The sequence below is a fragment of the Parus major genome, chromosome 1 (assembly GCF_001522545.3).
Source record: "Parus major isolate Abel chromosome 1, Parus_major1.1, whole genome shotgun sequence".
Lineage (NCBI taxonomy): Eukaryota > Metazoa > Chordata > Aves > Passeriformes > Paridae > Parus > Parus major.
In genome coordinates this window covers 107,866,459-107,888,329 of record NC_031768.1, presented here as the reverse complement: position 1 = coordinate 107,888,329, position 21,871 = coordinate 107,866,459, and the positions used below count along the sequence as shown (strand labels likewise).

Sequence of the window (21,871 nt, the reverse complement as noted above, 5' to 3'; positions counted from 1 at the left end):
TGACACAAATCCAGATGGCAGTGAACTAAATCAATGTAGAAAATGAGATAATTTCTTACAGAACCTCCACCTCATCTGCCAGAGAAGCCAGGAAGTGCATCATACCAAAGGAGGACAAAAAAAACTGTCCCTGGACAAAAGGTTGGCCATTAGACTAATGACTCAGAGGCTAAACCTGCCATTAGGATGCAGTCTCAAAGCAATATTGGCAAACTGCTTACACCAAAGCGTTAATGGCTGAATGTCAAGTGGGTTTCTGTAATTTTCTGCCCTGGATTCTGATTTCACTCTTGAGCACAGGTTTGTAGGCATGCTGAGAACGCACTGTCACAACTCAAACCAAGGATGAGCTGTCTCCTGAGCGGGAGATGCTGTGTCACTGCAAAATACTCTTGGGAAAACAGGGGCTGTGGTCAATGTTAGACATGAAATATACACCTATTTGTCAGTTTTAAACTTTGGACTTTTTGCTGCTTCAGTTCCCAGCTGTAAATTTGAGGCAAGTGAATAATCTAATCAAATAAAGGTGTGGTAAAAATAAACATTTAAATATTTGCTAAGTTCTCAGATACTATGGGAAATTAAAAAAAAAAAAAAAAGAAAAAAAAAGGTATGAACAGTATGAAGGAACTCTAATTATTTCTTCTGAGGGTATGAATCAAATAAGACATACAGATCATTCATACCTACCATTCCTAATTAGTGTTCTACTGAAGGAGTCAACCTCTTCAAAGGTTATGTCCTGCCACAGTTTTCAGGAAGAAAATCATGATTATATTTCTCAACATACAGAGAAAATCAGGAAATTCAAATGTGTCCCTCCTAGTATTTCTCAAAATGCCTTCCTTAGGTTCAGATGTCTTTCCACTTTGAATTAGTTTGAACTAAAGCAAGTATTCAGAGGAAGGAAGAGATTTTCTGCTCTTTTCTTTACAATACCTTACATCCTTAAGCCTGTGACAGAATGATTCATGAGATAAATGTTTCCATATTTTTTTCAACTACCAAACATGTGAAAACTGCAGAAATGGCAGGATCTGTAGGTGAAGAAGACAGTGCACGTTGTGTACTCTGACTCTAGCACGCCTTTGGTGGCTGTCCCCAACGCCATTCATTGCGTTTAGGCTGCGATGTCACTGTCACCTGGAGGTTTGCACCATTCCCTGGGTGAAAAACTGCCTGTGCCATTGATGGAGCTGAAGGAACACTCCACCCAGGGGATGGTTAAAAGCAGATTTCTTCAGGAGTCTGTCCTGGGTCCTGTTTAACGTTTTAATACCAAAGACCTGGAGGAGATGGTGGAATGTGTTCATTAACACCTGGCTGTACTGACACACCTGAGGGGAGGCCACTGTTCAGAGGGGCCTGGAGGAATGGGACAAAAGGCTCCTCATGGGAGGCAGGGAATGTCAGCAAGGATATAAAACACAACATCTAAGCAGAGAAGAACCTGGAAGTTGTGGCAAAGAGCAGAGCCAGCTTGAGTCCAGTCTCTGCTTAACTCCCTTCACTGGCTTTCCTCTGTCTCACCTAGAGCCCTGTCAGGTCCTTCTCAAATGAATCAGCCACTCTCTCTCAGTGGTGTGTGGTTCCTGTTACCATTAGTATTTGTTTCCAGCAGCCTTTGCAAAACATTTGTCTCACTCAAGGGAGTCTTCTTCAAACAGATGCTAGAAAAGACAGGACACAGTGTGGAGACACTACTGACATCATTTACAATGACTTTATAGCCCAAGCCTGGCTCTTTGGTAGGCACTCATTATTAAAAGTGAACACTATTTCTCACAGTAAAATGTTTATTTGTTCATGCTTTATACTACTCTGTACATATTAGTGTTTGGTTTTGGTTGTGCTTTTCTCTATAACTCTCATGAGCTCACAAATCATGTTATTCTAATGAGGGAATACCTATGCAAGTTTTCTGAAATAAAAATCTTCCCTATTTATCTCAAACAAGGCCAAATATTCACTTTATATTAGTCAACCAACTGCACTATGATTCCCCTGAGCTGCATGGAATGGAAAGACATTTCTCTAAAGCACACAGGAGACAGCTAACTCTCTCTTTGTTTCCTGTGCCCTAATTATTCCATTATATTTTGACGTCCTTTCTCCTGAAATGACACTGACATAAAAACCCCACATATTTCATGCAAGCTTTGATGAGAGTACTAAGAATATTAAATATTGAACCTTTCTTTCATTATGGGTCAGGTTTTGAATTTCCTTTTGGGGCAGTTTTGAGTCATGAGACTATATTGTTAAGATACAACAGTGTATAGAAGTTACATCTTGCAAAAAGAAAACATCGGCTTTTAAAAATTTTTGTAAGCACAGATGACTGTAAATTACTATTTTGTTCTTCACTTTTTATATTTTTTACATCTACCTCGTGTTTATTTTAAAATACTCAAAATACTGTCAGGCAATATGACTTCAGAAAAGTCTAGACATTACATAAAAAGAATGTCTATGATTTCTGAAGTTTAATTACATTTCCTTCTTCGGAAAATAAACAAAATCTTGGTAAAACTATATTATGCTACAAGAAGAAATAAATTAAGAAGATTCAACAACACCTTACAGGTATATTAGGCAAGCTCATTGATGAAAATGTTACAGACTGACAACTGCCCAGGGATCCAGCCAAAAGCACTGGGAAAGTAAACAGTGCTAAGGATTGAAAAGATAAGAGATTCAATTTGGTTTGAAACTGCACAACAGTACCTCCAAAAAAGGAATGCTGTTGAATAGTGATATCAAGTACAGTGTCTTGACCTCAGTTATGCAGAGAAATGGCTAAATACACTTTAACCCAGAAAAAAAACCAAACCAAAACAAATGAAGTACAACAATCTTGGACATCAATATTACCAAAATTGTCAATAGGGGGAAGAAATCAGTGACTGAATCCTGCAAAAGGAAAGACTAAGCTAACCCAAATACACCAATTCAAAGTTTTCCAAAAGAAAACTCTTCAATTTGTTCTACCAACTGGGCATTTGGACAAAATCCTCACAAATGCTATATCTTGAGGTCCCTTAAAATAATACACATAACTGGGTATACAACTAGAGTGAGTCATGTTCCTGCAGTAAGCTGATGAATATATTTACATTTTTCCTTTGCATCAACAGAAAATTTTAATTGAAAATATCATAGATTTATTCATACAATATTCCAAACACCAGCCTTCTGCTGCTGTTTCTTAGAGCTGGTGCCTGAAGAGCTGCACAGTTGGGTCAGAACATCATCAAATCCACATGTCCTTCCTCTGCAAAGCCATCACAGAACAGGCAGGAAGCCTGGCCTGCTCTTTTCATTGGTATTGTCCCACTTCCACAGCAGCAACACAGTGGTTACCCACAAGAAAGTCATTTTCAGCTCCTGCCTCGAAGTGACAGAAATCAGCACAGGGTCTGACTGGAGCCAGAGCCATCCTCATCCTCCCAGTGATGAGCAGAGAGGCAAAAGAGCACAGTTACACAGTTAGTGCAGTCTGTCTCACACCCTCTCCTGTTGCCTCACTGAACCATTTTTCCATCTTCCTTTTCACCCCTCTCCCACGCCCCCAGCTTCTCTCCCTTAGCCCACTCTCAGCATCCCTGTTCCAACATTGGGATCTCTGTTCCAAGACCAAGAATGTGTGGTGACATGGACCCATCCACAGCAACTGGAAACCTCAGAGCCTGGGATAATCCCAGCCCATCTCACACACTCTGACAGCTGATGCTGCTCACATCCAAGGGTCTGAGGACATTTTTTATCTCTGTCCAAAGTCATGGCTAATGACTGGCCAAGAGAAATCTTATACCCTAAATTATGAACCCTCAGCAGGGCCCTAGCTGTTTGTAGCTGTTCTTTGTCCCTCTGCTGTATCTCTGCTGTATCTCTGGAGGATGCTGCTTCAGCAGGAGATGCAGAGTGCAGCTGATTTCCCAGAGATACTGGTTTCAGCAAGCCTCCCCTCCCATTTCCTGCTACAGGACTGCAAGGCTTTTCCACAGGACTGTAAACAGAGAATCAGGGAAACGATGATGCACATGGTTTGAGGGACAGAATCCCTTCCAGGAAGGGCTTGGTGATGAGCTGTAAGATAGTGTAAGCACATTCTAGTCTCATCCTGCTTTTTCCATTTTGGGAAGGAATTACTCAGCAGCAGCTATCAGCATTGTCGATGTCACCACAGCCACCACCTAGCTTCACCCTTTCTCAGTTTTCATCTCAAATGTCATTTTGAAGCTTGTGAAAACGGCTCTGGGATGCAAGAGAAATGCACCTCCAAGTAAGTGCTCACTTATTGCTGCCTGCAGGAAACAGGAGAGACTGTTGTACCCGTGACATAAAGCGTACAGAAATTAACCCATAGCGTGCAAACGGCTGTGACGGACCGCGGCTGGCCCTGAGCTCTCCGTGAAGCCCACGGCTCATCACTCACCTTGTGACACTGACACATCTCTCCAGCTCCTCTCCCCCAGCCACAGTACTCAGTGCAGGCTGGGAGCATGACATTCCTGCTCCTCACACTAGGCCATTGCAAACTGCTCCCAGGAGGATGCCTATTTATTACTATTTATTACTATTTATTACTATTTATTACTAGCCCTGTGCCATCAAAGACTGACCTAATGAAGCAATACAGAGCAGCTGATGTTGGCAGTGCCTGTGGCCTGGACAATTAGAGGTGCATTTATTCATTTATTGGCAAATATATTTATGGGAAAATACTTGTGCCTCAAAGGCTACCACGTACAGGTCCCATCTTGATAATTCTGTAATGTGAAGATTGTTGTTTTGGTTTTTGTTTTTTTTTCCTTTCAAAACCACATGTGAGTTTTGCATTTGAATCTTTTAAGGATAGAACACAGCTTTAAATAAATAAACAAATCAGTGCACACCTAAACTGAAGCTCTCTTTTAATTACTAAGCTTTAACCAGTGTCTCCTATTGGTATAAAGTATGTCCGTAATATAATGAGTACCAAATAGAAAATATTGTTTATGTCAATACACAATATTTTTACTCCTCTGATTCTTTCCCTGATCCTGCTGTTGAGTGAGGAGCTGAGTGGGGCTAGAATGCCTCGAGTGTATTTGCCAAAGAGAGCACTTCACATGTAGCTGTCACCTGTTAAGTCCTGAGGAAAATACTGAGATAAGGAAAATGCTAAATATCACCCAGCCAATGGTGAACTCAGGGCAATCAGTGCTGACCTCTTTCCTAAAATTAAGCACTTGCACATCTTCAGCAGATTTTGAAAATAAGGGGGAAAGAGACTCTACCTCTTCATACACAGGGGAATGCTCAGGGGTTATCAGATAAAAGGATAATTCCTTCTCCTTCAGGTACGTTATAAAAGCAAGAGATGGCTCACAATGGATTTTCGTGTTGTAAAAAGTATTTTTCTCAGAAACACACACATCAGAAGTACAAAGGTACACAGAAGACCAATTCAATTGACCATCAGGTCAGACTAATTAGATGGACTTCCAGCGTTTTGGTCTCAGGCAAGGAAGAAGCATGATCAAGGTGCTGACCCAGCCAAGATCTGGATGGAGGAGTTGCTTCAAAATGATGCAGGCACATAACATAAAAAAGTACCTATGGAGTTTAAATTATGCCAGGAATAACTCAGAAGAGCTTTTCAAAATAGAAATTTTGGACTTAAATGCCTCACCTGACCTAAATGTGACTTCAGGCTCCTACATAAAGCAATTCCATGAAGTCACTAAAGTTACACCAGGGAGAAATTCAGCCATAAGTGACATAATTTTTGTCATGCAATTTGCACCTTTTCTAGATACTAGATTCAAAATATTATTCCATTACCATTTTCAAGACCATCCAAAATCTGTGTATCATCACTACACTATATATTGATCTTTTGAGCAGGTCAATATTTAAGAAACTTGATTCATAATAACTTAATATTAAGTAATTGGATTATTTATATATCTATATTTATGAATAAATATATAACAGCTCTTCTGAGCAGTTACTGTTTTCAAAAGTCAAGTCTATTTAAGTAGCAGATTCTGTGCAAGGGTGGTTACCCTCTCTAGATTTGTCTTTAAAGATATATATTTATAGAAAAGAAGTAGAAAAGAAGTTAATTCACAAGGAAAACAATTTACAATCTTAAAGCAGGCTGCACCTTTCCAAATCTTGGTAGAAACAGGCAGCCAACTTGCACACATAATTAAACTTCAAATTCCCCTGTAAATGGCAGCCAAAGTTCAATATATTTTTTTCTGAGGCTGGCTGATGTAGGAAGATTTTCATGAGATGTTTTCTCCTCTATCAATCCAATGATGTACACAGAGATAGATTAAACTTGCACACCTTTCAGGCTGATATACCTGACTGTAAAAAAAAAAATAAATAAAAATCTCACAGCTGGAATTCTTCCTGAAAACTAAAATAGATGACAAAGTAAAAGACCAATCTTCTATAGACACTTAATGAAGACAGGCTTCAAGGGGTTTTCTATAGCAGAGAGTACTTTACACCCCAGGAGGAGACAAAGCCAGCAGATTTCTGCAGCTGAGGATTGCAGTCACAGCAGAATAAGTAAAATAACAAAAAACATATTACTTGTTAAATCACTTACACTGGTTTTCCTTTGGATTCACAAGTCAAAATTATAGATTGTCCTTCTTCAGGCCATGAATTGGAAGAAATGATTTTAACTAAAGGTGTATCTAGGAAGAAAAAAATAGACAACTTGTTGATATACACAAAAAAGATTTATTATCTAAGAGTACATTCTTCTCTATTTACAACAGACTAAAGCACAGATTTAATTTACACTTGGAGACAGTTTCATATGGAGCCTTGTGCAATTTCCATTGTCTTCAGGAAGGCAATAAAAATGACCAATGTAACTAAAACAGTAACTTTTTATATCCCCAGGAGACACAGATAGAAAGCATGTGTATACTAAGAGAAAACAATTTTTTATTTCTGTATTTGATGCAAATACTCCATATGACTATCCAAAAGTCTGTTATCAAACAAAAAAACCATGAAAAAAAATTGAGAATGAATAGCAAGTACTCCATGCAATTGTTTGCCTATTTTTAGGCTGATATGATGGAATGCTGCTATTAGAGGAATGAATGCAATGGTGTACATTTGAATAAGAACCCTTTTGTTGTTGCAGAAGCTTGAAACTCGTAATAAGAAAGCTACAACGAGCTTTCAGATAAAATACCTTGTTACAGACATTTTACAGGATATTATTTCTGAAATGCAATAAAGTTGCCCCTAAACCATAACAATCTTAAACAGAATTTGCAAAGAGAATGTTTCAAATATCTGCAAAAAGCACTACAGAAGAATCTGCAATCTGTCCAATGTGATTGGATTAGTTTTGTAGTTTTAAAAGCAAAAAGATACACAACACAGCTACTGTGAATTCATGCCAAATAGAGCATTTGAAGTAGATCTTTAACTTTTAAAAAAATTTGCCACCTGGCTTGCAAGAATATATTTACATAGTCAACCTATGACTTAGAGGGGCACCTTTATGAGGAACAATAAAAGATGATAAACAAAGGAATGTAACACATTTTTTCCTTAGGAAGAGGGAAAAAAAAAGTTCATTGTCACACTGGAAAAAAAAAAAAAAATCAGATTGAGTAGATACATTGTTATTTTTCCTCACAGTTTCATTCTCTCTAGTTTCCTAATACAAACCACTTTATCCTGCAAATCTAGGGTACCTAAGTCTTGTCTCATTCAATTTGCAGTTGTCTTCCTTAGCAGTGACATCAAAGATGTCCTGCTATCAAACAAATGTGATAGAGCATGGCAATATGACCCCACAAAGTAATAATAATAATAATTAAAAAAAAAATACATTCTACAATATAGTTTCTTATTGAAATTCCAATAGTCCTGTTGAGCCCTAAATAACACCTGAACAATTAAAATTGTGGAAATATTTTTCTAACTTTTGATTTTCTATCTTTACACACCGCAGAGTAACAACATGGCACAAGATGAGAAGAGGGAAAGGCTTAGTGCACTCTCTGCAATTCCACTGGAAGTATTTTCAGCATCATTCAGCTTTCCAGAACAGCTGCACTAACCTTACACCAGCAGCAAATCTGTTCCACAAGTTCATATGTTTAAGGACCCTGCAAACCATTATGCAGGTGACTAATCCTTCCGAGGCCAGGCTGGCATTTGCTTCATTTTTAGCACATGCTTAAGGCACTGACCTCAAGTGCCTTAATAAATCAGGGCATCAAGTACTTCTGTGATTTCAGTGGTGCTGTTGAGGATGAATAAATTACTCTCTTGACTATACATTGAACCAGAGGAGCAAATTAGTATCAGACAGGAATACATGAAGAATTTAACTGAGGGAGGGAGACAACTAATGCAATGAGATCAAGAGGTTTCCAGAGAAATATGAAAAAGAGCAAAACTTTGATGGAAGTAATCCTGACAGCCACAGGTGAAGGAAGAAATTCAAGGCCCATCTAGCTGTTATTTCTGGCTTAAATACTTAAAAAATTTATCACCACTTCATGCAATACTGTAAATAACCCAAATAAAATTGAAGGGAGGATTCCAGACAATTAAGCTTTAATTTGCATGGATCAATGCAGTGATGTTTCCCCCAACTTGAAGTTCCCATTCCTGCTTTAATACACCAGGCATCTCTCTGTTCTTCCAACACTGCACTTCCAAACAGAAATTACTAACACAGAATAAGAAAGGTCTTACATTTATGTTTCACTGTCTAAGGCACAACAAAGTGGCATAGGAAATATATTCCCTATTGGTTTTCCCTGCTAATTGACTTAAACAGTAACCACTGGTTTCTCTAAAGCAGGAAACACAGAGTTTAATTCAATATATAATTTTTAGGAGAGCTAACAACAGAAAATGTTTGCATTTTATTAATGATTCTTTTTCAAAAACTAGATATTCTGAGTGCTTTATTCTCAGCATTACTCTTTCCATCTTTTATTTTTAGGCCACATTTTATTTCTCTCCAGAACTAAAATGCACACTTAAAAAGGGAAAACTTTTAAGATAAACCTGACCTCTATCTTCACATTCACATCAATACTTTAAGAGTGAAGCAATCTTCAGAATAATTGAATTGAATCAAAACTAACCTAAACATCTTATTTTAACAAAGATGATAGAGCCCTGCAGACTGGTACTTTCCCAGAACACAAAATGCTATTACAAAACATTAGCTCTTGCTCATTTTAGAAGAATTTGAAAAGTATAAATGTACTCTACCAATACTTTGAGTTTTGATCTGTCACAAATAAAGGCATAAATCATAACAACTGGAGCATCATGTGATCTCCCACAAACACCAACATAAGGAAACAGCCTAAAGAAAGAAAATCAAGAACTGTAATACAGTAAGAGGCTGATTTGTTTTCACATATGTTCATCCCTTTGCTATAAGTAATGCAGATATGTAAAAAAACATCTCCTTCCACAGCCTAAACAAACAGAAGGAGTACAGTCAAGGGTTTTATTGCAGGTCAGATATTTTCCTCCTTCTCTAATGCCAGTAAAAATATACCAATGTGTACCAGTTGAACTTACCAGAGCTTTAATAATTCACATATTTTTTAGTGTTTATCCCAGCAATTTCATTACAATAAAATATCATGAATCAATATTCAAAGCAGAATTCTTCTGAATAATGGAGCGATGTCTATGGTTTCTTTACAATATCTACAAATACGTCCTAATCCCGAGTTCTGACAGTATTGTGGAGGAGATGAGTGTTCCAAAAAGAATAAGCTTTGGGAAAGTCCAATTCTATTAAAAAAGCCACTGGTTTATATGGGTATAAGCACCACAGCAAGTTTTCTCAGTAAAACACACTGCTTTCAGTACCCAGTGACTTTTTTAGTTACATCCATCTCCAGCAGCAAGAGCTTCTTTGGCCCTTTAGACTTTAGTTTGAGTAATGAGGTACTTTATGAGCTTCAATTGATTGCTAGCACCAATCTGAATTGAGGTTCAAACAGGTTTTTATACATCTTTTACCCTCTATGAGCACAGAATCTGCTTGTTTGTTTCTGGGCATACCAGCCACAGGTAAGAATTATGGCATGGGGTTTTTTTATGTATAACCTTTCATGATTCAGCAGACCAAAGGCAAAAGTTCCACTGAGTGATTCTGCTTCATCCATCTCTCTAGGATTTGGGTTCATCTCATCTCACAAGCCCAGGAAACTCATTCCAAGGCCTTGGGAAGATTTATCTATTTTTGATCAGGCCATGTCATCTTCAGCAACACAAAAAATCTGTAAATGTATGTGGAAAACTGATACCAGCTTACACCAGTAAAAAAAATCTGACCTGATACATGAAGAAATTAAACACTTCAACACTTGATTTTGTTGTACTTTAAGCAGCAAGTAATGGCAACATTCACACCTTGTGGAGCATTATTGATTGATTTAATCTCTTTGAAGCTATTTTCAAAATAAAGGTGGTTCTTGTCAGTCACTAGACCTATGCTCTTAATCAGATCTCCTATGCTTAAAGGTGTCTGTGTGTTTGCTTTCAGAATGCACTTGATGTTTTTACATGGCTTCAAGTAAAATAGACTTCAGTATATATTATTTTATGTCCAAGCCTTTATAAGGTTACATGCAGGATTAAATTCCTACACATAAATTTACTCACGTAAAGTAATCACATGAAAGCTGCTGGAAAAATCTCTCATGATAAGTTATGTTATACTTCATGTGCAAACCCTTGACAAACAGAGTGTAAAAATGGAAAACTGAATTGATAAAAATAAACAATCTTGCTAAGATTGTCAAACAGGCCAACAACAGAATCAGACAATTAATCTCTACTAGTTCCTTAGAGCCAAGATATTAAAAGTGTAATTTGGCCTATTTTTCACATGTATCTTCAGAAGTCCTTGGTCCTATCAGCAAAACCTTTCATGGAACTCACAGCTCTGGCTGAGTCACTAAATGAAAGTAGAACCCTTTGCATCCTAGGCCATTAATCAGCAACAGGTGTGTAGGAATAATAAGCACATTTAAAGTCATTTTGTGAGACAGAGGGGTAGCGTTATCGTGAGGGTATGATAGGAACACACTATTTTACAAAATATTCCCTCTCTAATGTAATCATCTTCTGTGAATGTAACTACAATCCCAGAAACAGAAAACAGGACCTTTCTTCTTGGGCAGATGTTGGGGGGGTGTAGCATGTCTATTTCATTAACATTTTCAAGAAAAAATGATTGGAAGCAGTAGACTTTTCAGGAATAGGAGTATTCATGATCTCATAGTCATTAGAATTCCAAATGCTGAAAATGCATCTATGCAAAGAAACATGCAGCAGTCTTTCCTCCAGGTAATTTTTATATATGTTTTACTTTAGCTGTAATATAAACTTCTTGCCACTAGATATTGTCACTAGATAATGAATACCTTCATTGGCATTCCAGTGAAAGGAGGATTAACAGAAAAAAAATCTTAGTGGTTCTCCTCTGCAGAAATTTAACAATATTGCATCAGATGTAGAGATCCAAGTCAGAGCTCCTAATCTGCAAATTTTCTGCTGAATTATAGATTTTTTTTTTAAAAAATAAATAAATGCAATAATGTACTATGAAGTTTAAACTTAGCACCCTGAATATCTTTCAGTGGGGCTGAATCTTCAGACAGCAGAACAGAACAAGGAAACCTCTTTCTTTTCCCCTAAAAGGATAGAATTACAAATCCCAAGGGTCCTGTACTTCAGCAGTCTACATTTTAGAGGCCTGCTCTACCTCCATGTCTCAGGAAGCCACTTCTACACTCCCTCACTTAGACATACTTTGATTTTTGTGAGGAGTGGCAATCAATCCATCAAGATCAGTTATGAGGTCAGCCAGGAATGCTAAGGTTTCCCTTCCACACAGATTTTGAACTAAGATTTCACTTTGAATTTGAAAAGGCTTTTTTTTCCTACCTATTTCCTACTCTGGATAAATCAGGATATTCTGACACATTAAAAATACCCTGGGTATTAGAAAATTCTTAGCCCAATGCATATCCTGAGAATTCCTCAAGCAATTCAGTACGCTGCAAATTGTCTCTATTTACATTCAGTGCCAACATAACATGGAGTATTCCCTTCATTTTACCTTTAAGAAAGTTTTCTACAGCCAGATTAGGATATTCACAAAAAGAAAAAGTCATAAAACTTTAAAAATCCTCACCTATTTCCTAGGAATGTGTCAATCCTTAGCATTGAATGGTTTTGGTATATCCATTCTTGGGCTATACAGGCAAAAAAAATTTAATTTTTTTTTTAAAGTACTTTCTGAGCTGGTGGCCTCAGATCAGCCTTCTTATATGTTAAAGAGAGCAATATTTTTGAATGTTTAAATAATTATCTTTTAAAAATAAGTAAATGTAAACGCAGTGCCATAAGCAGAACTTAGATATTTTACTACTACCAATACAAACTTCAGCAAATCTTGTCCAAACTGGTAACAAATATAAACTCAACTGGGGCAATTATGTTTCCACACTAGTATTTCATATAAAGTGCAAAGTCCCTTCAAGTCTTTGGCTTTTTAAACTCATTAATGGCATGAAGTCTGTGATTCTGACTTCCCAAAGTAAAATGGAATCACAGAAGATTTGGGTTCAACCACATTTCAATTAAAATCTCCTGTAGTATTATCCATTTAAAGTTTCACATGCTGTACAGTAACTTTGCCAAGTGTTTGGTTCCTCTCTTTGTACATGTTCAGCATGATTTTCTCATGATCAAAGCAATCTAGTAATTACTATTGAAAAGCAAAAAGGTTATTTACTGTTTAATAATCAATTCATAAAGTAGTATTGGTCTAAACTTTTAGTTTTGGGTAGACTGGATCACAGAATTTTAAGGAAATGAGGGATAGTTTCAGGCTGAAGCCACATTTCTCTTGACTTCCTCTGTTTTTCCTTTACCAAAGAAAGCATTTTTTTTTCTGGTTCGTAGAATATTAAAAAGACCTGGCATAGAAAATGTCCCATTTGCTGACAGTAACATATAATGTTCAGTATATGCAAGGTGCCTAGAGAAAGATAAATATTTTGCATTATTTTAGTTTATGAGTCTTTGGGGCTCCAAAGGAAAAATCCATTGGTCAGGCTCTTTCCGGTATGCATGGCACACATTGGTGTGATATATGCTGCCTAAACCTCTCCTTCTTAAAGCACCAGGGATTCTCTACTTCTTTTCTTTTTTTCTTCACAATGCCCTGCTTAGTCATGAAAATTCAAACTAGTAAAAAGAGCTAAGCCATGTGAAAATAGTAGAAAAAAAAGGGAAACATAGCTGGTCAAACATTCACATGTGATGAACAAAAACTTACAGCTCTACACCATATATCACCACAACAAATATATTAAACCTCCAAAACAAGGCTCTCCTAACTGATTAGTTTCCATGCAGCCAAATTGTCAGGTGCCTTGTCTCAAAACCAGGGCAGACACAATCCTGTCCCTAATTGTGTTATAAATAACTGAAAGCAGCTCATTAGCATCGTTTGACCCTAGGCCTCTGCTGAAATACTTCGCTTCTGATGCATCTTTCCTTTGAAAGTGATTCTCTCTCTTTATTTGTGCTATGAACGTCTCTCCAGATGCAGCAAGAAGCTGAGTTTGTTGTAATGAAACCTGTGATCCTTGCTGGACTTGCTGTTTGAGTGCAAATTATGTTAACAATAAAAGGAAAGATCCAGGGAGGGGCAAACACTTCACTGGCTGGGTTTGTCAGGGGAAGCAAGTGCTCAAAATACATCAGGATGTGCTACAAATGTTACTTAAAATCCTCCTGCTAAAAGCATCAATACTACCTCCTTATTTAATCTTTTAGGATGGTTTTAATTACCTTTTGTCACTAGAAATTTTCTCCTATACTCAATGAGTTAAAAAGCCTTAAAAGTACTGTTAGTAAGAAAAAGCTTTAAGAGCCTAGCTGAGCATTGGATCCACCAGTATGGAATATGATAAATGATCCATTCAGGAAGAAAGCTCTTCCCACTTCCCACTGTGATCAGTGAGGTTTTACCTTCCTGGACCCTAAGCAACACAGGGAACATGTCTTATTAATTACTTGCCAGTTCAGAATACACTCAGATAAAACACAGACCTTTTCTGTGGTGTAACATCGGTGTCTTGGCTGCCAGATCATCTGGCAAGGAAAAGAATAACCCCCACCTTCCTCCTGTTACCTAATGACTGCTCCAGACTACTCCAAGTTCTGAATTAATCACTTAATCTTTGCAGCAGCACCTCCTGCCTGGATCTATAATACTCAGATTTACTCTGCCATTTTTAATAAATATATTTACTTTGTTGTTTATTTTTTCTTTGAACACAAAGCACCATTTCTTCTTTGTACCAGAGTGCAAATTACTATAACTGGTTCATTACAGCACATTTTTCTTCTTACAGGTTTAGCTAAATTATGAGCTACCAACAGCATGTCTTTACTTCATGGTTTTATTTTATTACCACAAACCTTCCTGAATATTGAAAAGCTTTCATAAATTTCTCAGATATTTTACTGTGGCAGCGAACAACAACAGTTCTGGTGCTATCATTTTAAAAAATGTTATAAAAATCCAACAGTCCGATAATAAAAGATTATTGCTACCTGGTAATAAATGGCTGCCAGATGATAAGATTTTAAAAAGTTTTTCCTGAGAGACTAATTCATTTATTTTTTACCCATTTTTGTCTGGTTTTTTTCAAAATGCGTGTTTGTGAAATCTATTTATGTCACAGCCTTCTACATTTTTCATCATGGTTTTTTCCTCTCTTATTTCCTTGGAACCTTTCCATCATTTCCAGATGCAAAGATAAAATAAGCAGATACCTCTGAAAATGATGATGTATCTACTTTCTAAATTAATTAGCACTGGAGTAGGCATAGGACAGTTTCAGGAACTTTTTTTTTTCTTCAGAAACCATGAGATTATAGTTTTCATACATGGATAGCAATTACAAAACTCGTTGAAAATTCTGTAGTCCTATATAATATATATATATATTTTTTTCTATTTCTAAAATATGTAAGAAAGTAAGTTTAGGAAAGAAGAGACTTTAAAAGAAAATTCCAAGGACAAACCACTCCAGTATGCCCCAAAATAAATGTCAGACTGGATATCCCAAATGAGATGAGAAAGAGGAGAGAGGAGCACTTTAATCAGCTCTGTGCAAATGCTCACCATTTTTAATAGCTTTTACATTTACCAGCTGTGCATCCTACAGCTGTGAATCAGCATTTCCCAAAATTTGGCTCATTCTGTAAATGGCAAGCAGCATGGCTTCTGTCTGTGCACTACTACCTTGAATAAGCACTTAGGTGCAAGTCTGCCTTGGTAACTTCACCAAAGTAGCCTGGCAGATACAGTAAGCCAGATGCTCTGCTTCAGAAAAGAAGGAATAACTCATTACTTAAATGGATGAGAGAAAAAAAGAATCAATATTATCTATCTGAAAAAAAATATTTAATTAGTAATATTTGTGGGTGAGTCGATCTAGTTCAAGCAATTGTGCCATGGGTGTTTTATTTCAATAAAAGGATTCAACAAAAGTGGGAAATTAGGCTTTATGATAGTACTTAACCACTTAGGTTTGATAGAAGTGAATACTTGGTACCATATTCACGTGGATATTCCAATGTCTTCTTTTTATACTCCTTTAAAACTGCTTTACAGTTAAGCAGGATCAGAAACAGCATATGGTCCCTTTGTTACCTGAGATTCTTTGATGACTTTTGTGTCATCCTTAATCTCATCTAGTTTATTTTAAAATTATGTTTGTTGTAGGAAAGAGTAGTAACAGCTTGTAACAGGAGAGTGTAAAAACACTCTCCTGGATGCAAAACAAGCAAGTGGATGCCAGTGTGGGGGAAAAGAAAGATTGATCAGTCAAATATTCCCTCCTGACACTTATATTACATGAGTGCCTGAATTCAAGCACCAACCTGGCAGGAAACCATTTAGGTTTCTCATTCTGTGGGCATTGATTATGTGGTATTTTGTTAAAGATATCCATTGGATGTGTCTCAGCACCTCACCTGCTGCTCATGCCAGGCTCCTTCACCACAATCACTAACACAATGAAGGAAGTCAAATGTGGTAGTACACAACATGTGGCTTGGGGTTTTGGGAGGGTGAGAAAGAAGCTGGAAGTACAACACCAAAGCTCCACAGTTTCCCCCTGCTCCATTTCAAATGTTTACAGCCTTACCCCACCTTTGTCACGTTTGTTGATCATCCTTACTTTGTGCTTGGAGGTAAAACAGGCAGAGAAACATGTGAGCACATCAGTAGCCCCTGCTGAACTAAGTGGAGACAGAGTGGCACTGTCACCCCAGTTCTGAGTGTGTGCCACTCCATGGAGACAGCACCAGAGAACAGACACTCCCCTTCACAGGGCTTTGCAGAACGGGTCACTGGTTTCTGAATTATGCATTAAGTCCCACACACACATGAATGATATGGTAGAAACAATATTTTCTTTGCAAATCACTTCTGTTTTCTCCAGTGAATGCAAGCGGTGAAGTTTAGTTTTACAACTTTCATCTTGTTTAATTATTTTTGCCATGCCACTTCTTCAGAGTAAACAATCTGTTCCATTTAGCATCTCCACTGCCTTACACGGTGCTCTCTCCAGCTCACTTATGTTTTCTCACTTTTGCTCTTAAGAGAAGGAAAAAAAAAGAAAAGACAAAGAAAATTCTTCTGCCTAAACCACATTATAAAGAAATGCCAAACTTTGAGAGAGAGAATGACCTTTGGTGTAACTTCTTCTTCTGCTTTCTCAGATTCTTTTGTTTAAAGCCTTCATTGTTCTGTTGTGTCTGACTTAAATTATCTTGAATATGGTTGAAGAACTGTAGCACATCCATAACTGCTGAAGGAGTTAAATGAGAGCTCTGGATGCTCAGCATTCCCAAATATATTTTCAGTCTTTCTCTAACATTTGTATCAGATATTGGACACTGTAAAAGTTTAGCTTATGAAAAAAAAACCCAAGCAGTAGCATCAGGAAATGAAAATTTGACTCACTTCTTGAAAATATACATCCCACCCTCGTGAATGGCAAACTTCTCTTCCTTGGGAGATTCTAATAATGATCTCTACATATGTTTTTTATCTTTTCCTCCAGACTGTCTCACCTGCTTGCTAGTCTTTCCTACTTTTTTGTTATTAAACCCTCCCTCCCAAACTTCATTTGAAACCTTCTGGAGCCCTCTCCCAGTCACATGTGGAATACCCTGCCCACTGCAGATTTCAAAGTTTTTATGCAGAGTAGGCAAGTAGATTTTCTACACAAGATTTTAGAGAGAAGTAAATTAGATTATATTTCACTAGTAAACCGTATTTGAACATAAACCTCCAGATGGTAAAGGTCAGGATTGTACATTAACCCTTTGAACTGGATATCCTCTTTGAAAGATGAAAGTTTGGCAGTAAATGGACTTACAATTTTATGAATTATTTTGCATTTAAATGATGGATTTCTTATTTTCATCCATCATTAACCTAATTGATCTCATTTAAACATGTAAATTGTAACAGTGAACTTTCCTGTTCACAGATATCATCCTTTACTATTTACAGTAACTATCCTTTAAATTTCACTTGTTTTAAGCATTCAACAGTATGAAAAGCTTAAAAAAATAACTGCACTAATTAACACAGTGCTTACATAATTATTGAGCTATATAAGTAACTTATTACTTAATTTTCATTCAATGTGAAAAGATGTAGAGTGCTAGAACTGTAGCTTTTAAATTGCATTCTTATTATTATTGTTTTTATCTGCATCTTGCACTGGTAAGTGTAGAAACATCCCACCTTTACGAGAGATAGAATGGAAAGCTGGTCCTCAAAGTTGAGATATATTTATTTTCTGTATTAACATTCACAGGATGAATTCAGGAGCAAAAACAAAACAGAACCCAAACCTGTTTGGGTTGGTTGAGTATTGCAACATGGGTGAGTCTTGGATGGGAACCTGGATGTATAAAAAGAATAAACTTATGTAAGAGAGAGTCAGCTGGAAGACACTGGAATTCTCTCCTTCTCAAGGTCACAGCAGCCCAGCAGAAGATCTTCAATGAAGGAGAAAAGCAGGAACAGCGCTCAGAGAGTTGATCTCTAAAGGATGGGAGCTCTGGTGGAAGAGACAGTGCCTCCCTCCCAGGCTCAGGGAGCCATTTATGAAAACATCCAGCTTTTCCTCATGAGCTCCTACAGGACCTGAACAGCTCACAGGTTTTCACTGAAGGGAGGGACATCCCTGCTTGCTTAGGCTTACAGAGATTGTCTGTGACCAGAGGCAGAGGCTTTGTGAGAGACTAAGGTCCTGTCTGCACATCAGGCAGAAAACACAGCCCCCTCTCACTTCCTAAGCTGGAACAAAAGGTGGCTTTAATCAATAAGACCAAGTCTCAAATACTGGCCTCCTTCCACGAGTTTCAGAGGTCTCTGAGGTACCACAGTTCCAAACCACTCAAATTATACCATGATAAAATGGTTATAGGAAGAGAGCAAATCGTGCTACACTGAAATAGAGAACTGCAAGGCTCTGGTTGTGCAAATCTCAGGTGAATTATTTTTTTTTTGTGACTCTAGGGAATCATGCCCTGGGAAAATCCAGGTCTTGTCACCGTATCAGAAGTTATAGGAGAATTGTGTGGTTAAACTCATTGATTGAAGTTATCATTACACTGACATTTCCTCTCTTGGCAACATCAAAGCAAGTTTCAATTCTCACAAGAACTGAAACTATTTTCCCTCCTGACTCAATACACAGGCTATTTGTTTGAGTTCACCTAGTATTTTGGGACGGTTAAAAAAAAAAAAAAAATCAGAGAAAAATTGTAAAGCTACACTATGACACCTTATCCTAGTTAGCAAAGCATTTTCTGACTCTGGGGATGCATCTCTTGCCAGATTGCCTGTGCAAAGACTGTGGCAGTGTGTAATCACACCAAATGTTACCAGAATTTACTTCTAGCCAGTGTGTCTGTCAGGGTGTCAGACAGTGTAATGAAAAGATGGTCACAAGCAAATGAGAATGACCAACAACTCTGTTGACTGATCAGAAATCAAAGAGAACATCAGTGAAGGAAATTTCTTTTAACTCTCATATTTTTTTCACTTCAGAAAAACATATTCTCTTCCTAGAGAGTAAAAGTTAATTCCAAAAACAATGGAGATATGCCCTTGCTCCTAAAGCAGAGGTGCCACTTAAGTCTGGGATAGTTCTGGGACATATACCATAAGTCAGAAAAAAAAGGAAAAGAAAAATTAAAGTAGAAACTTCAAAGCAAATGAGAAAAGGAGATATGCCAAAGGTCAAAAGCAGAGAGGTTTTTTTAAGCACAAAATTGAGGGAAACAACTAAAGTAAGTAAAAATAAAGAAGCACATGAAGAGAAAATTAGAATCAGCTTCAAAAAGACAAATGGCCACAGAGCTTAAAGAAAGTGACACATATTTTACTCATTTACAGTACAGAAGGACCAGATGCAGGCAGCAGGGAAAATTTTTCCTTCCCTCTCCTAAGAAGTGTCCCATTCTGTGTGCTCTTGCACGGACACACTTCTGCCTTTTCTGAGCTATAAAAAGTCAACAAATCTGGGTAGAGACAGACACCTTGAAGAGCCACTAACATATTTAGCATGTGGCTAATTCATTAGAACTGAACATTAAGACTCAAGGTTTTTGTCTCTATGTGCTGTTCTGATGGGCAGCTCTGAGTCTTTTAGACATTCATCACACTCACAGAGTCTAGCATCCAACTGTGCATGACCCTTTTCTTGCCTTTTTCTTTAGAATGCTTTAATATGAAGATATGGTACATAATATACTATATTTAATATATTTTTATATATTGACACACATTTTTACTCATTTTTGTTCAGAATGCGTATTTTAAAAACTCTGTTCCGACAAAAACTTTAAAGCACCCAAGCAGAAAACATGAGCTAAACCCTCCTAGCGAGCATCAGGGGACGTAGCTCTTTGATGAAATTACTCTGCTTACACCAGCAGAAATTCTGGACCCCTCTTGCCATCAGGGAAGCCTCCATTTGTTGGTACAGCAGGAGTGAGAGGGGCACAGTGTTGTCAGACACTCGAGCACACACAGACACGCCGTGTTCTACACGAGCGCGTGGCTGATCCGATCTGCAGCCTGCTGCACTCTCAGGGCTTTGTTTACTTAACGCAAAATCAATACCTTTATTTCCAGGACAATGATCCCAACATTCTCATGGAATAGCTGCCTAATTTGAAAGTCAAGTCCAGATGTTCATTGCAAAAGAATCTAATAACAGCCCACAAAAGAAGAAGCGTGCCTATCACGCAAACATGTTGGAATAGCCTGTGGAAACAAGTTAGCTGACGGCTATAGATTTGTCAGGCTGACAATTCATGCACATCTGTGTCTGCCAATACAGAATTTACTCAAAATTGCCTCTCTAGACACTTCTTTACATAACACATATTTAGCTTATTAGTGCTGTCATTTGGGAGCGTGGTCAGCTTTTGAGCAAAATCTCACTGAGTCCATTAGCACGGATCACATCGCAGCTGCCATTTTAGAAGCACGATGATTAGGTTTGAAGTTCAAATGATTTGATTTCACTTTAAGGCTTCAAAAGCAGCCTCTGGGGTAGATTTACACAATTAATTTTTACTGAGGTCTGCTGGGTAATTTACTGTAGTCAGAGGATCTTCAGTGAGGTAAGGTAATTACCACTGGGTAATTTTATGGCACTCCGTTCAGTACGAAGCAAAATGTTGGCTGGTTTCTGCTCAGATAAGACCTGGAAGGGAGAGAAGATGCCACTTTTGGGAATCACAACATGTCTGTGACACTGAGGAGGGACAAGAAGAATTCACTGACTTCCCAGATACAGACCAGAAACAGTACATGCCCTCAAAATGTCTTTTCAGGAGGGTAAGGACTTAGACAATCTCTTAAACATTGTACTGAGAAGCTTTCAAAATTGAAGCACTGTACCCATGATTCTTCCATACAGGAACAAAGAATGCATTCTTTGTTTAGTCTGAGCACAGAAGTAAACAATGAAATTAAACATCCCTTTGAGATTTGTATTTATCACTTACAAGAAGCATTTCCTAATAATCAGTGGCAGCTAGGCTGACAAGCAAACTTCAGAGCAAAGCCGGGGGGGATACAAGTCTATTTTAGGTTTGCTATTGACAGTAAGGGTCAGAGGAAAAATAAACTCAGCAAGCAGTGTCATGCTACCACAAACCTCTGCTGGCCAAGCAGAAACTAAATTACAGCCAAACCTTTCAGCACAGCAGAAAGACTTGGGCAATTGGGCAGCCCTGCAGTGCACAGAGCACAACATACAGATGAACAGGATTAAGCACAAGTGAGACATGACATAAATTGCAGAGAAATAAATCAAAAGACTGGAGGAGCTAATTATCCTGTAGTCTGGAGTGGGGGTATGTTATGTTTTCTCCTATTATTTTAATATTTCCAGTTTGAAAAATTAATCTGTGAAGCCCTGCAAAAAAACAAGGATTGGCCACAGACTCATTCAAAATAATAATATAGGTAATCTCAACTACCAAACTGAACTATAAGAATGAAAGAAAAGAGCAGCAGAAGGATTTAGGCACAATTTTTATCAAATACACATAAATATGAATAATAGAAAATAAATATACTTTGAGTGTAAAAGTTTAGTCCTCAGCTTCATTTCATACACTGTAGCACTACTGGGAAAGCTTATTTGATTTCTCTATCACAATAATAAAACATAAGATTTGTGTAAGGGGAAGAAGAGGGAATAAACATATTCTATATATGATGGCT

At 37.6% G+C, this 21,871-nt stretch overlaps 1 protein-coding gene across 3 annotated transcripts in view; it reads right to left on the bottom strand.

Annotated features, from left to right (window-relative positions):
- Nucleotides 1-21,871, bottom strand: part of CADM2 (cell adhesion molecule 2) — a 574,407-nt gene that overhangs the window by 82,917 nt on the left and 469,619 nt on the right. For all 3 annotated transcript variants that reach the window (XM_015632251.1, XM_015632240.2, XM_015632246.2), the window contains one exon: nt 6,611-6,701. In XM_015632251.1, coding sequence (XP_015487737.1) covers nt 6,611-6,701 — 91 coding nt within the window. The remainder of the gene's footprint in view (nt 1-6,610; nt 6,702-21,871) is intronic.